The sequence below is a fragment of the Stegodyphus dumicola genome, chromosome 6 (assembly GCF_044657685.1).
Source record: "Stegodyphus dumicola isolate Sdum_Otavi_A_Nest chromosome 6, ASM4465768v1".
NCBI classification, from domain to species: domain Eukaryota; kingdom Metazoa; phylum Arthropoda; class Arachnida; order Araneae; family Eresidae; genus Stegodyphus; species Stegodyphus dumicola.
Window position 1 is genome coordinate 32,463,655 of NC_140773.1, and position 15,211 is coordinate 32,478,865.

A 15,211-nucleotide genomic window follows, 5' to 3' on the forward strand; every position below is an offset into this window, starting at 1 on the left:
CCCCACACTTTTTTGGTACCTGTGAAAGAGAAGTGAAATGTACCCCAAGATCCAGTGATAGTACCAGCTGGGGAGTTTAACCGCAATGACTGGCACTAATATTTGTTAATAATATAATTTATCACCATTATCAATTTAAAGTCGTCCATTATCATTTGTCAGTTTGCTTCACCCGCACAACTCATTTCTTTCATTGGTCTGTGTGTACATTTTTACTGCAATGGATTTAAAAATTTGGGATTTGCAAAGCAACAAACAAGTGGCAATTATATTCTTTTAAGATAAAGGTCTATCCATAAAGAAAAACTGTTCAACTAAGCACCTGATGAAAATCAAATATTTTCCAAAGCCTAGATGGTTCTTCTATCTTCGGTTATAAGAGAAAGGCGTCCAAATGGGAATGTATTTTATTACAGGATTTATTTATTTACGGTGCAAAGATCCAATTGCCATTGATTTTTGCAAGCAACAGCTTCAATTAAATCACAATACGATAGTGGACTGAATAATTATCGAGAGATTTATTGCTATTCTTTGATATCTTGTCCTAAGATGGATAGTACTGACACTATCAATGAAAGTTTGGTCAGAAAAAGAAAACATAGGTTGTGTCATGTTTTCTTTTGTTTCTTTGTATCTACAGTGGGTTTTTGGAGATTTGGGTTGAGAAATGGGTCAAATTGTTCAATAAATATTCTGTTAAGTGATGCTAATGCTATAGCTATAGGGTTGGTAGTCCGCACATGCAATGTTCCAGTAATTGAGAATGAAATAAATATTTTGTAATAATAAACGCTACTGCAGTAATGCTATGAAATATATGCTAAGTAATTGCTAGGCATGAAACAAATATGTTGTCACATAATATAAACTATTCTTATAACTATAAACTGCTTACAATAAAAAAAAAAAAAAAAAAAAAAAAAAAAAAAAACCCTCTCCAAAATGCAGGTACTGAAAGAGTACTGTAAAATGAAAAGCAACCACTATGTGGACAAGTTCATTTTAGAATTTAGAGGAGCTTGCTTTCTAAATATCTTGAAGAAGGGGAAAATAATGTAAATTTTAAAAAAAATTTCATGACTTTGCTCTAAAAACCTAGGGGGGTCACATAATTAAATGCAGTTCAATCTTTGTTAAACTAATTTAAAAAAATAGCAATTTTTTTAAATCATCTAAATAAAAATTATTTACATGTATATACAATACTGGGTGTTTCAGCACAGCAAATACAGATTACAAATACAGATTTTACAGATTTTTAAAAATACAGATTCTTTGTTGAAATTTAATGAATATGTGAACAATCACACAAGTTTTCAGTTTAAAGCTCGCAGTTTATTTAATTTAACTTAACATTTTGTTTAAACATGAGTGGTTTAAGTGGTTTCTGCATACCCCCTTTTTAACTACAATTCAATCAAAATTGAAATATCATTTCTTTGAAGGTTTGCTTCATTTGATCTTTAACATGTTATATGTATTTTATTACTTTTTTATATGTATTTATTAATGCTTTAGAATTTCTAAAATAAATCCAATCACTTTCTGTTTGAATCATAGAGAGAGAGCATTTCAAATAGAAGTAGAAAGAGAGAGAAAATTGCTGAATGCCAGAATTTCAGAATTAGAAGCTGATTTAAAAATAAGAAAAACTACTGAAGAAGAGATCAAATCAAAGTTATTAGAAACAATGGAAGCAATGCATAAAGTGAGAATAGTTCTTAAGCAATAACTTTAAAATATTGCTAATTATTATTATAGCAACCAAATTTTATAAATAATTAAATAATCACTGATTATGTAATTAATTACTATTCTACTTGGGATACACAAATCAAGTATTCTAAAATTTTCATGAGTACTTCAACATCTGCCTTTCTTTCCGAGAAGAAACTTCTATAGACATGTTTGAGTTTCATTTTATACTTTTATTAACATCAGTTGGAATATATATAAAATCAAAATTTGGTTCATAAAGAATGGGTATTATTCAAACATCATAAGATAGCATTACTAATATATTTTGGTGTAGGCAGAAGGTAGCAGTTACTCTGCAACTACATATGAGATCCTCAATTTAAGGACAATTTTTTTGGGGGGAGAGGAGGTTATAGAAATTCAAAAGTTATTTTTAAGTTAGCACCAGGAATTATGATTGAAAAATAAGGCTAAGATGGTGGTTAATATTATTATTTACGTGTTCTGCCCTAAGGCACTACAGGGAAGGGATGGATGCCTTCATGGAGGACTTTCTAAGAAAAACTGGCTCATATTTACACATGGGGAAAACCACGAAAATGTCCATGTAGCCAGCTCATTTGCGAGATTCGAACCTTGGACTGAACTACCAGTGTTCAGGGACTTTACCGCTTGGCTGCTGATGGACTAAAATTAGTCTCAAAATCTAGAAGTCATATAACTAACTACTCATGATTTCAGTAAGTGATTAAGAAAATAAAATTTTAATGGCTGTGCTACTTATAATTTAATGAAAGCATGTTAATTTTTTATGTCTTTCTATTTCTTCTTACACATCTTATAAGTTCCTCTAGTTTCTTTCAGGTTGTAATTTTTAAAGTTAAAATTAGACAGGAAATTTTTCTATGTTTCTATTTCTTTATGCATAATTAGCTATTGAGATAAATTTGTGATTATTTTTATGTATTAACTCTTAGTTTTTACATAGTTGATTTAAGATTATTACTTATCAACTGCAATTAAGAAAATTATTTTATTTCCTTACAAAATACTTTTAATTACTTTTAAAATCATGTATTTCTCTGAAAGTTTGTTGTTGATAGGAATATCATCAGCACTGCATAGAAGGAAGTAGGGAAAAAATTCAGAATATTGAAATAAGTTTTGAAATTAGCAAAATACCTTTGTAAACTGGTCTTGCTTTTTTAAAACAAAACTCATCAAATTATTTTCTGAATTACATGAAAGATAATCTGATGCAAGTTTTCTGAGAATTGAACTTCAGATAAAACCATCAATATTCAAATATTTAGCTACCCAGTTACTGATGTTTAAAGGATACATCAATGATGAAGTTTTTACAACTGAATAGTGGTAGTTTTGTCTTGGATTAAATTCTTAGAATAGTGATTGGTTATGTGCTTTCATTGCATATAACATAATATTAGCCAGTTTTTCTATTACAAAGCTCTCTAATGGTAACAATAATAAAGTAAATAGTTTTATATGCTTAGCTAAATTTCTTTACCAAAACGTACTACCTCTGTATTACTGTTTTAAGTGCTGTTAATGTTCTTAGTCACTAAAAGATTGAAAAAAAAAATTGTGTAAGATTCTTTGTATTATTATTCATGAAACTACTGTCTATTTAATATTTTCTTTATATTTTTATTCATTTTGGCAAAAACATGCAAAAGTTAATGATATTTGAAAAAAATAAAATATGTGTTAGAATACAATTCCCCCCCCCTCAATATTTATTTTATTTCAGTATAGAGTAGAATTTCTTTTAAACAGTATCAACAGGTCCTCACTGATTCCAGATAAGGGATATTTATGAATAAATAAATATATATATATTTTTAGAACTTAACCTGTTTACATTTTATGATGCCATCTGTAGAAATTGCAGCATGCAAAGTCTCTTAGTAATATTTTTCAATTTATTAACCAGTATTAAATAAATAATATTGAAGATCATACAAATTATTGAAAACTAAAATACATGCTCGTAATTTTAGACTTCAAACAAAAATTTAAAAAAAAATTAAATTAAACAATATTTTTAAATTGCCAATTATATATATTATTAGATGAAAGTTATGAATTTTATGGTGTGATGACATGTAAATTTGAATGTGTGTCTGCTTATGAGATTGTTGCTGGAGTTTGAAGAATTTGCTGTGTATATAAAAAAGCTTCATAATATCATGCACTGATATAGATGAACCTTGCTCAGAAAATCTATTGAAAGTCTACAAACTTTCATCGACAAACTTTCTTATTCTGCATGGCACCACCATCTCCATTTTCCCCCTTCTCCTCCTCATCATTCTCTTTTTCAAGTACATGTCTGATTATTTCATCATCATCTTGAGAGGGTGTGACAGGAATAGAATCATCATTACATTCATCCAAGCCTACAGCTCTTCTTCTAACTTTGATCTTCTCTAAACATGTAACTCAATCCATGATGGGACAAGGGCACCGGGAATGTTTTAAAACAAGAGAATCTTTGTCACTTGACTCGTCATTCACGAACATAATTATGGCCCACAGTTTATACCAACAATGATGTAAAAAATAATGTTCTTTGCATCTTTCTAGGGAAGGGCCAAAGTCAATATGGTCTTTCAGCGTGGATTTTTTTTGAGTCATGGATACTGCTTCCAAAGTTTACACATTGAAGCTTGAAAAAAAATTGGTGGAGCAGAATAAACTTAATACTCATGATTTTCACATTAAATTATTAGCCATCACTAGCCCATTACAATTTTTTTTACCTTATAGGTCTAAATTTTGGATTTAAGTTTAGACCTTCAAAATTGCCATTATTTTAATATTGCTGTTAATAAAGTGCCAGTTATAAAGGCTTTTACTGTATTATGAAAATTAAATTTTGAAAATGTGATTTATCCTTGTAATTAAATATAAAAAATAATAATATAATTGCAAATTTAATTAATTAAAACATTTTAATTCAATTCATTGAAATTCATTAATTTTATCATCATGGCCATTTTAGTTATTTGAAAATTTGTTTTCAAATATTTTTTCCACATGCCTTAATAAATATTTTATATAGAAACACTAGTAAATAGTGTGTAAATTATGTGCACAAGAATGCTGAAATAATTTTAAAATATATATTTGTAGTTAGAGGGAAATCTTGAAAATCTGCGATTGAAACTTAAGCAAGAATTAGGAAGAAGTCAAAAAGTTACCAAAGACAGACTTTTGGTTGAGAAAGAATTAAAAGCTAAGAAAGACAGAATTAATGAATTAGATGAAACTGTGACTGTCTTAAAAAGAAATATCACTATTACAGGAAAGAAGATCAATAATTATGAAGTAATTTTTTTTCTTTTAATATTATTTAGAACAGATAATTAATGTAGCTGAAACTTTTTTTTGTGTCATAGGTTTTTAAATCTGAAATTATATTTTGGATGTGTAAATTAATATGCATGTTTCTATATTGTATTGTGAATGCATTACCTAGTGATTTTAAAAAGAGTTTGACAAAATTCATTTTAATAATTTTATTAACATAGTTTCAGATCTTTAATTAGGTATATTTAATTAGTTTTCTGTATGATACCACAGGATCAAAATTAACACTTTTTAGTTGTTGCTTGAGAATCATTCATGGATTTGAGATAGTTATTATTAAGTTTTACTAACAGTTAGATTTGAGTTCAAGCTTATCCTATCTTTCTTGTTTATGGAACAATATTTGCTCAGGCTAAAAATTTATGTGTATTCAATGGCATGTAGCATAATTTAAAAGTGCAAAGAGGATTTATATCATAAGCTTGTTCGAGCATTTCACCATGTTCCTGCTGTTTCTTACTAAGAATTAATTTCTGCTGTATTTATGAAATGTTTAAGTAGTCAATATACTATTGGTAAACACTTTATTATTTTAGAGATGGTGTAGCTAATTATTATTTAATTTTAAATTTAGAAAAGTGTTTATAAATATTTTAATCTTTGCAACTAAAACAAGTAATGTCATCTTGTAATATTGTTTATACAATAAGTAGTCAATTCAACTTGTGTTACTACTATTTTAGCTTAACTTACCAATAGTGGTTAAATAAATCTTTTTTTAACTTATTTTAATTTGATGTGTGTTATGCATTGGCAATGAAATAGCTTTAAGAGCAATAATTCTGTAGTTAGACCTTAGATTGAACATTCAGTTTAAGTGTACTTTCATGCCATTTGAAGTTGTAATGAGCTAATTTTTACTAAGACATGGTTGCAATGTGACAAAGCATTCTAGTACACTTATAGTTAAAATTAACCTCCTGCTTTTTAAATTATGATGCATGTTATTACATTTTCCTAATTTTCTGGTCTGACTTAAGATTTTGTTGTGAGCCAAGAAGCATAGAATAATTTTTAACTTAAATCTAACTGTTAATATAGTGTAAGAATAATTGTGACAGGTTTAAAAATTTCCTCCCCTGTATTGTTTGAAATAAAGGGATGACTTTAAATTTGCAGTCTCTGTTTTCTGTGTTTTTATACAATATTTTAATCTCATGATAAATTTACTCAAATAATATGGGCATTTGGGTATGTATTAAACAGGATTTATAAATGTTGCATTGTAAAAAATGCTTTACTTTTTATTTTTTAGGAAAATAATGTGTTAAAATAACTAAATTTCGAAGTATTTATTTTAAATACTATAAGCTTGAGTGTGTATATTATATATAGAACTTTTTACATAAATCTGTAAGTCATCATTATTTAGAAAATTCTATTTTTACTTTACTTTCCAGTACCTCTCTCTTATTTTTATTTATTAATTTTTAATGCAATCCTTACGTTGTTATATTTCAGTATCCATGTAACATTTGGATATATTTGTTGAGATACTGATTATTTTTATCTTCATATTTTAATTAGTTTTTATATTAATTAGAATTTTAAATCTGAATGCAATTGCATAATTATAATCTTATATTTGGCTTCTATAATTAATATATAAAAAATTTCACTTCTTAGATTATTTATATTATTTCTTATAAATATTGATGTTTTTTCAGCATATTAGTAACTGTTCATTTTCATTTTAGTCCATAGTTTCTCTTCATCAATTGAAAATCAACTACTTGCAAGAACTATGCATTGAAGCTCAAGAACATGTAAAACTTCAGCTCCAAAACCTAAAATCAGTTTCAAATGAAAGAGACAAATTGGCTGTTCTACTAAATGTAAGTTTTTATTTATCTATATAGTATACTGAACTGTTTTTGTTTCAGTTTTGATGTGTCAGATTTGTTTCAATTTTGTCTTCATGTAACATTTACTTTATGCAAGCAAGCAATGCATCGCATCAACCATTCAGCAAGAGGCGTGCATCATGTGTATATTTTTACATCACAATTTCTCTCTCCCCTCAAAGTCTTTTCTGGTGAGTCAAGGGGGGAGTGAAAGGCTGCTACAGTGCTCCCAGCATGAATTTAATTCTATATGTGGAATAGATTATATTTTTATACGTAATACTCTCCCATGCTGCTTCATTAAAATATGGGAGTCAGATCAACAATGCACCCCTTCAATTGTGACTTTTGGACTTGAACTGTTTTACAGTAATGGACACTTTTGATTTTGATTCCTCCTGCTGGCACTTGTTCCACCTGGATAATGGCTGATTCCAAAATTTTCACTGTGGTGATTCCACCTTTTATCTTGATCCATCTCTTTGTTTTCACATATGTGAAACAATATTCAAATTAGTAATTCATAAACTGACATCAGAACAAAAGACCAAATTTAACTATGCTGTGGCTCACTTGCCACCTAATATCACCACTGTTGTTCGTGATGTCATCATTCAGCCCGATCAACTCAACCCATATCAGGATCTGAAATAAAACATCCAAAGATGTTCCAAATCAGAGATCAAGAAATTCATCAGCTATTAGCAGGTGAAAGGTGAAGCAATTCATTCATACGAGCAGGAGCCATGCTGCATCAGCCAGTCAGCAAGAGCATCGCATGTATGTTTTTACGTAACAACTTCTCTTTCCCTCCACTGGGAGTCCTTTCTGGTGGGTCTGCTATAAGTGAAAGGGAGTTGTTTTACCCACAACATCATGTAATTTAATTGTTCATAATCTAAATTATAGTAAAAAATATTAAAATTATCTATTAAATGTAAATTCCTCAGTTATGAAAATAAAGTGTACAATCATTAATCTTCTCTTTCACACTGATCCCAAGGTGTAAATTCAGGTGTAAGTTAGTTTCTTCATTTCTAATAATGTTTATTCTTCCCTTATTTACAGTGTTTTTTTAATACTGATTTAATTTACACAAACAAGTTATTTTCTAGATTAACTGTTTAAAAATGTATGTATGTTATTAACATTATTTATATATTAATTACAATATCATACAATATTAGTTATTTTCCTTTTCTGTGATTTTTAACTATTGTCAGATTGGCCTTGGCTTTAACAGTAACCATGGGCAGTCCTGATATTATCTTGGTAAATTGAGATTTGAATATTTATATATATATATGTGTGTAATAAAAAAATAGAAAAAGATATATCAACGGTGATGGCTTAACATGTAGAATTCATAAAACCTAGAAGATCCACATTGAAAAAGAAAAATTCTTATTGCATAGAATGGTACAGTGTTGAATTCCTAATAACTAAGAAACTTGTCAGTCAAGACAGATTAAATTCTACTTTTATTTAAATTGACATTTGTGGCCACATTTCACTTAGCACTCTAATTGTCAGTATCAAAAATATGAATTTCCAGAACATTTATATTTTTGATACTTGTGATAGGAAGACAGCACAGCAAAACAGCATCATTACAGGAAGAGAGGCAGAAGCTAAAGTGTTTATTACTCCAATATGGAAGCTCACCAAGAGGTTAATGTTGGTTTATGTTAGAAAGGTTTCAGTTCTCAAAATTTTGAGTTTAATTTCCGAGTTTGTTATGTCATCAGCATTGTGCAAGCAAACTGATGCAGATTAACCTAGAAATGGCACAGTCCGAAAAAGTTATTATCACTTTTAGAATACAGAGAGGAAATACCCAAATTAAAAATGAGGAATTAAAAGCTTACTGCTAAATTAAATTATAAGCTAATCAACATTCTTTTTATCTTACATATTTATACACACACACACATAGAGTATATATTGATAGCTTTGAATTCAATGCATCAAGCCATTAATTATTTCTAAAACGTTTCTAGTAATGTAATCTATATTGTGATAAGTGTTTGCAAACCAAATGCAATAACTTAATTAATGATCCATCATGATTCCTTAGCTTATATAATCCATAGTACTCACAAGGCTTTCTGAGATATAAATATGTGTTCTTTTACCGGTTTGAATGAACTGTTATCTAATGAAATTTTATTTAATATTAATTTATTTCAGCTTTAATCTGAATTTTTGTTAATTAAAATTTGCATTACTTTATCTTTAATATCATGTGTCATTTTAAAAAAAGGTACTTCCTTTAAGATGAATTGTTTTTGTAGAAAAAAGATGATGATATGAAGAATTTAAACACAAAATTGGTGAATAGTATAAATGAGAAAGAGTCATTGCTGCAGAAATTCCTGACTGCGCAGAACCAAAAGCAGAATATTGAGTCTAAATATGAATCACTAAGAAAGCAATTGCTAAATTATGAAGGAGGTAATTCAGATTCTTAATAGGTTATGAATTTATTATTTGCATTTCAATTGAAATTTTTGTTACTATCTGTGCAGTTAATCACTGTAATTTATAAATAAAGAAAATAGGTGTAAAATTTGTTAAATATTTAAAAATTAATGTCAACATGATTTTATATTAGTAAATCAAATTAATTTAATGACTAAGTGCAGTATTGTTTAATTTGTTTTACATGTTATACATTTGGCAAATGGAATATCTTTGTTTTTTCTTAATTTAAATACTCTAAATCATACCTAATTTCCATGCCTGCTATTATTTTTAATAAAAAATATTATCCATGCCTGCTATTATTTTTATTTAAAATTTTATTTATTCATTTATTTATTTTTCTAAAATTACTTTATCCTAAATATCAGTTTTATAGTTTATAATTTCTTTAGTTGCTATGAATTTATTGCACCTGTATTTTTCATTTCACCTCTGTTTCTCTATTTATAACATTTGTTTACCTTGTGCACTTTTATATATATATGTTTTTATTCAATAGTCTTTGCCTTCAACCATATTTTGCTTGTTCACTTATGAAGCATCAAACAAGGCAAGTATTATAATAGATACAACATTTCTAAGCATTAAATTTTGTTTATTTTTGTTTTTAACTCGGAGTATTAAAATTTAATTTACTGTAATTTATACTTAATTAAGTTTATAGCAAATATTTTAATTACTCTAATATGTTATTTTTATTTACTCATCTTCAACTAAGAGGTATAATTTAGTACTAACTTTTGTATAAAAAATAGTAATTATTATAAATTGTTTTATATAAAATTTATTGCATATGTTTATGTTAAGTTATATTTTTCATTGTAAAATCTATTCTGTACAGGCTTTTGATTACAGTATGCTATATTATATTCATAAAAATTTAGAAGAAATATATTTTATTTTAGAAATGTTGAAACTGAAAAAATACCAAGCACAACACGAATCAGAAGTTTCTGCATTAATCAGAGAAAAAGAATTGCTAGCAAAGGTTAGGCTTTTTTATTATGAATTTTTAAACATCATATTTGCATTAAAAATGTCAAACACATCATTCTGTCTTATTTTTGTATCATATACGTATGTTTTCTCATTATTCCCATCTTTAAGTGTTAATGATGAACTTAAAAGATAAATTTTATGTTATACATTTCTTTATGCCAAATACCTTAAAATAATATGTTCAAATATTTTAAAACATTTGAATTTCTTTTCAATTTTGTTATTTGAATTAAATATAGAGTCTGAAATGTGCATTTCCTGAAACAAAAAATGGTCTTAAAAATATTTCTTCAATCTTACAAACAAATTTCTGTTGATAGGTTTTATGATTACATTGTAGAAAATGAAGCTCATTAATCAAATACAATATTTATGTTAAATGTGTAATCATGTAATATTAAAATGATGTTTTAATAAACCACAACAATATATTATCCAATATAATTTAAGTATTGAAATATAAATTCATAAAATGCAGCATAAATTCTTATTGCCAATTTGAAATATTGCCAATTTTTATTAAATTTCTTTCATACTCACTAAAAGATTGACATCATTTGAAAATACCATAAGTGAGATTGAACAAATTGTTATCACTTATATATACTGAACTTAATATCTAATACAAGCAAGAGCAAGTATAAAACTAAATAAATAGGCTATAATAGTTTTGTAACTAATAAAAAAATTTTTTAAAATCTAAAATTTTTACTTTAAAAGTGTTATCAACAATCTTTTTGATCAATTGCCTTTGATTTTACTGCCTATTTCAGATTCAAGGCTAGAAGTAACCTAAAATTAATTAATTAATTAAAAAATTTTAATTTATTAAATTTTAAAAATAATTCATACTGCTGTTTGCTCGGAATTTCTTATACTTTCAAGAATAATATTCTAAAGATTTAAATTGAGATAAACATTTTTACATTTAAAATCTCTTATGCATCATAAAGGGAGAAATATATTTCAGTGCTTGGCTGTAATTATTCCAATTTCCTGATTTTTCTCTTAATGTAAGTTTGTATGTATTATCAATTCCAGTTATTTTAATAATAGTAAATTTATGATTCTATGGTCTTTGAAGTAATACACAGATATAAGTAAATATTTAAAATTTAAATTTTTATTTTCAAACAGAATGTGTTAAAGATGGAAACTTTGGTTGAGAAGTACTCAAATCAGTCTGTAATTTGGGAAAAAGAAAGAATTACTTTATGTCAAGATCTTAAGACTTCTAAACAACAGATAGAAAAATTAAATAGGATTATATCTACTTTAGAAGCAATAAAGGTTCAGCTCTTGGATGACATAAAAGAATTAACAAAAAAGGTATTTCTATTTAACTTATGTGGGGGTGTACATTAATATGCTGTTTTATAGTAGGACTATATTAATATGAAATCCTGTTTATTGTGTACATTTAGTACTTCAGATATTAAATTAATTTGATTCTTATTCAAATTTTGATGTCACAAAGCTCTTTTAAGATGTGATACTTTGGTGAACAAAACTCATTTAAGGGGGTGATACCAACATAAAAATTTAGAGGTTTGAGTCTTCGGTTTTTAGAAACTGGAAGGCAAAATGATGATAATGGCTAGTTATGAAACAAATTCTTAAATTAGTTATGTATGTAAGCAGTAATATGGCTTTTATTTATAGTCAGTATTCTACAGTATTATACATATTATCATATATGGTAATGTAATGCCTACATTTTGAGTAAGGGATATGGGGAAAAATTGACTCCTATAATGTCTGCACTAGCATTTTTGTAAAGGAAAAATTACCGTAAGGGGTTATTGGTTAGTGAAGGAAAAGAGTTGAATAGGCACTTCAGATGCAATGGGTGGAATTGAAGATGATTTGTTTATATTTCAACCAAGATTTTAAAGAAAAAAAATTGGAACAATAGAATATTATGAAACTATAGGTAGTTTGTCAAAAGTTGAGTGATTAGAAAATAAGAACTGTTGTACATGAGGTGTATATGTGGTAAACAGCATGTGTTTGCATACTTTTCTAAGGACATAAATAGTAAAAATTGTTTTACGTGATGTCCTTGTTAAAGCAGCTTGTTAAATAGCTGTTGCTGATTGCATGTTCTTCCTTCTCATTTTAAAAAAATTTAGCTCAAAACTGCACAGTGCATATAACTGTGCAGTTTTGAGCTAAATTTTTTTATGTTTGATTAGATTTAATTTCTTAAATAATTAGCTATTTATTTTTTAATGAATTATTATTTATTTTTATAAATTTGTTATTAAATAATTTGCAGAGGAAAGAGAGAGACTTTGATAAAATATGTTTTATGCAACATCTGCACTTTATTAGAAATATTTTTTAAAAAATAACATATGCTTTTAGATTTCTCATCTTTATTATAAAAACTGGAAATGCAGTCTTCAAAGATCTTGGATATAAGATTATAACAATTGGAATGCAAAAGCAAGTATGACAGTTTCTAATAGTTGATATTTTGTTTTACAATAGAGTAATGTATTTTGCCCCTTATTTTATGCAGATTGAAAGGCTGAATAACAGTCTCTGTGATCATGAAGATAAAGCAACTCAGATGCAAGTAAAAATTGCTGAATTAACAAGTAAACTTAATCAACAAACTGAAATAACTAGTGCTGCAGTTTTTGACAGAAAAATGTTTTGCCAAAAATACAAAGATGTAGAGGTAAACTCATTACTTTATATGAATATAATCTTTTTAAGAATATAATGAGTATATGCATGCAAATGAGCATTTCATTTAGGATTTATCGTTATACTATTATTTTACAGGAGAGCCGAGATCAGATGAAACAAAAAATCAATATCCTTGATAATTGTGTCAATGAACTAAAAGAATCTCTGTATTCTAAAAGTGAAGAAGTTATTAATTGGAAAAATAAATGGGAATCACTGAATTTTCAAAATAAGAAATTAGTTTCAAAAACTGCAAAAGAAGTGTCAGAGCACAAAGACATGGAAATGCAATTCAAGCACGAAGAATATCAAAATGGTTTGCGTTTACAGCTCATAGCTGCAAAAGAAAAGGAAATAGAAACACTGCAGAGAAAGCTAATTTATGTTTGTATTCCAATTAAAATAATTTATAATAATTATAGTAAACTTTTTTATGATTCATTTTTGTGTTTGGTAAGTTAGAAAGTTCTGTAGTGATTTCATCCATTGAGCACAATAGTTAAAAGTTATTAGAACGTTTTTTTTTTTTTTTTTTTTTTTTTTTTTTTTTTAGTATTCTTGTGTTATTGGTACCAGATTCAGAAATTTATGTATGTATGTGCATATACGTGTGTGTATACATAAATGTACTATATACATACAAACATATATATATTTCGTTTTTGAATTCAGTCCCAATAACAGAAGGGTACACCTTTTTTTTAGATGTGTATTCAAGACACAGACATTTATACATACATGTAATACCATAAAGATGTAAAAGCAGATTTTGCTTAGAGAGAGCTGGGCAAATTTTGAATCAAACTGAATTGCTGATGAAGGCTGGTGACAGTATGTTTAAGAGTTAATTTATATGTCTGACTATATGTCTCATGTTCAACTAGTGGATAGGATTTGAATTAGCTTATACTTTAATTTGGCTGAGCAGGGGGGGGGGCAATAAATATACGTACTAAAATGCAATACAAAATTCGCTTAAATTTAGTGTTTAACAACATGAAATATAGAATTACTAATACAAAAAATGATAAGAAAATATCATGAAGGATTTAAAAATTTGCATATTTTCAGTAATTTAATAACTAAACTCTAAATGTTTGCAGTGTCAGGATTTGTTTAGAACACTTTCAATAGCTTAATTTTGACCAAATATTGTGATCAGTCATTCCAAAAAAGCAGAAGAAAAGTTTAATAGAATTTTTTTTTTTTTTTGATTCTCTATCTACTGAAATAATAATTTTTAAATCTCTATAGTATATTGCCGAATGTTTTTGCTTCTTGAAAAGAAATCTCTGTATCATCTTCCCAAAATGCATTGAGCTTCTCTTTAACCCTTTGACTATGAATTTAAAAACAATTACCCAGTTTTCTATCCAAGTGAACAAAATATGTCATAAATAAGGTAAATTTAGCATTTGGGATTATTTTTGACAAACTGTTTTCAAGCCAAAGGTTCCGACACATGTCCTAGTCGTAGTTACATGTGTCCCACACGTAGTGATTAACTTACTATAAGTACTTCTATTATTCTGAAAAACTTTACTATATGAAATATATTTCATATCTTATGGTACAGTTTAAAGCATTCTTTGCATAAACCAACATTACACATTGGGCAATTCATATTTGTTCTTTTCTCTATGTTTGTGTACAACAAGCACAGCAGTGTCTTCATTTTCCAACTATTGGAAGACGATTCTCAACATTCAGGATATTCTAAGTACTTTTTAACCCAGCAATAATACTTAATATTTTAGTGGGACATATATGTTCCGTTAGTAGCTAAAAGGTTAATATTACCATCAGCCTCTTAAAGTTGAATTCTGCATATTTTAAAAACTATCACCTTCTTATAATAAAATTACTATATTTACTGCCTTTTATTGCCATATTTTACATATGCTCTGTATTAACATATTATACTTTATTACCATATTTACTTTTTGAGAAATGACTAAGTCAGCCTTTTTCTAGTTTTATATTATTAGCATATAATTTTAGTGTTTTATTCTAGTTGCATTTAAGTTAAGTGTGCTATCTTCAATATAAATTTGTTATTACAGTGTGTGTCAGTGTACTTCTTTTCTACTTTT

General features: G+C 27.3%; 1 protein-coding gene across 2 annotated transcripts in view; it reads left to right on the forward strand.

The window, feature by feature from the left end:
• Nucleotides 1–15,211, forward strand: part of LOC118194097 (cilia- and flagella-associated protein 58-like) — a 37,642-nt gene that overhangs the window by 5,545 nt on the left and 16,886 nt on the right. Inside the window, exons 4-10 of one of the 2 annotated variants that reach the window (XR_015041586.1) lie at nt 1,564–1,711; nt 4,858–5,052; nt 6,792–6,929; nt 9,233–9,392; nt 9,922–9,972; nt 10,328–10,410; nt 11,559–11,611. Coding sequence is in view for 1 of the 2 variants with exons in the window: in XM_035365293.2 (XP_035221184.2) it covers nt 10,330–10,410; nt 11,559–11,750; nt 12,946–13,107; nt 13,215–13,502 (723 nt within the window). In the remaining variant the exon portion in view is untranslated. Of the gene's footprint in view, nt 1–1,563; nt 1,712–4,857; nt 5,053–6,791; nt 6,930–9,232; nt 9,393–9,921; nt 9,973–10,327; nt 10,411–11,558; nt 11,751–12,945; nt 13,108–13,214; nt 13,503–15,211 lie in introns of those variants that run through there. The other variant, XM_035365293.2, reaches the window with a different exon arrangement.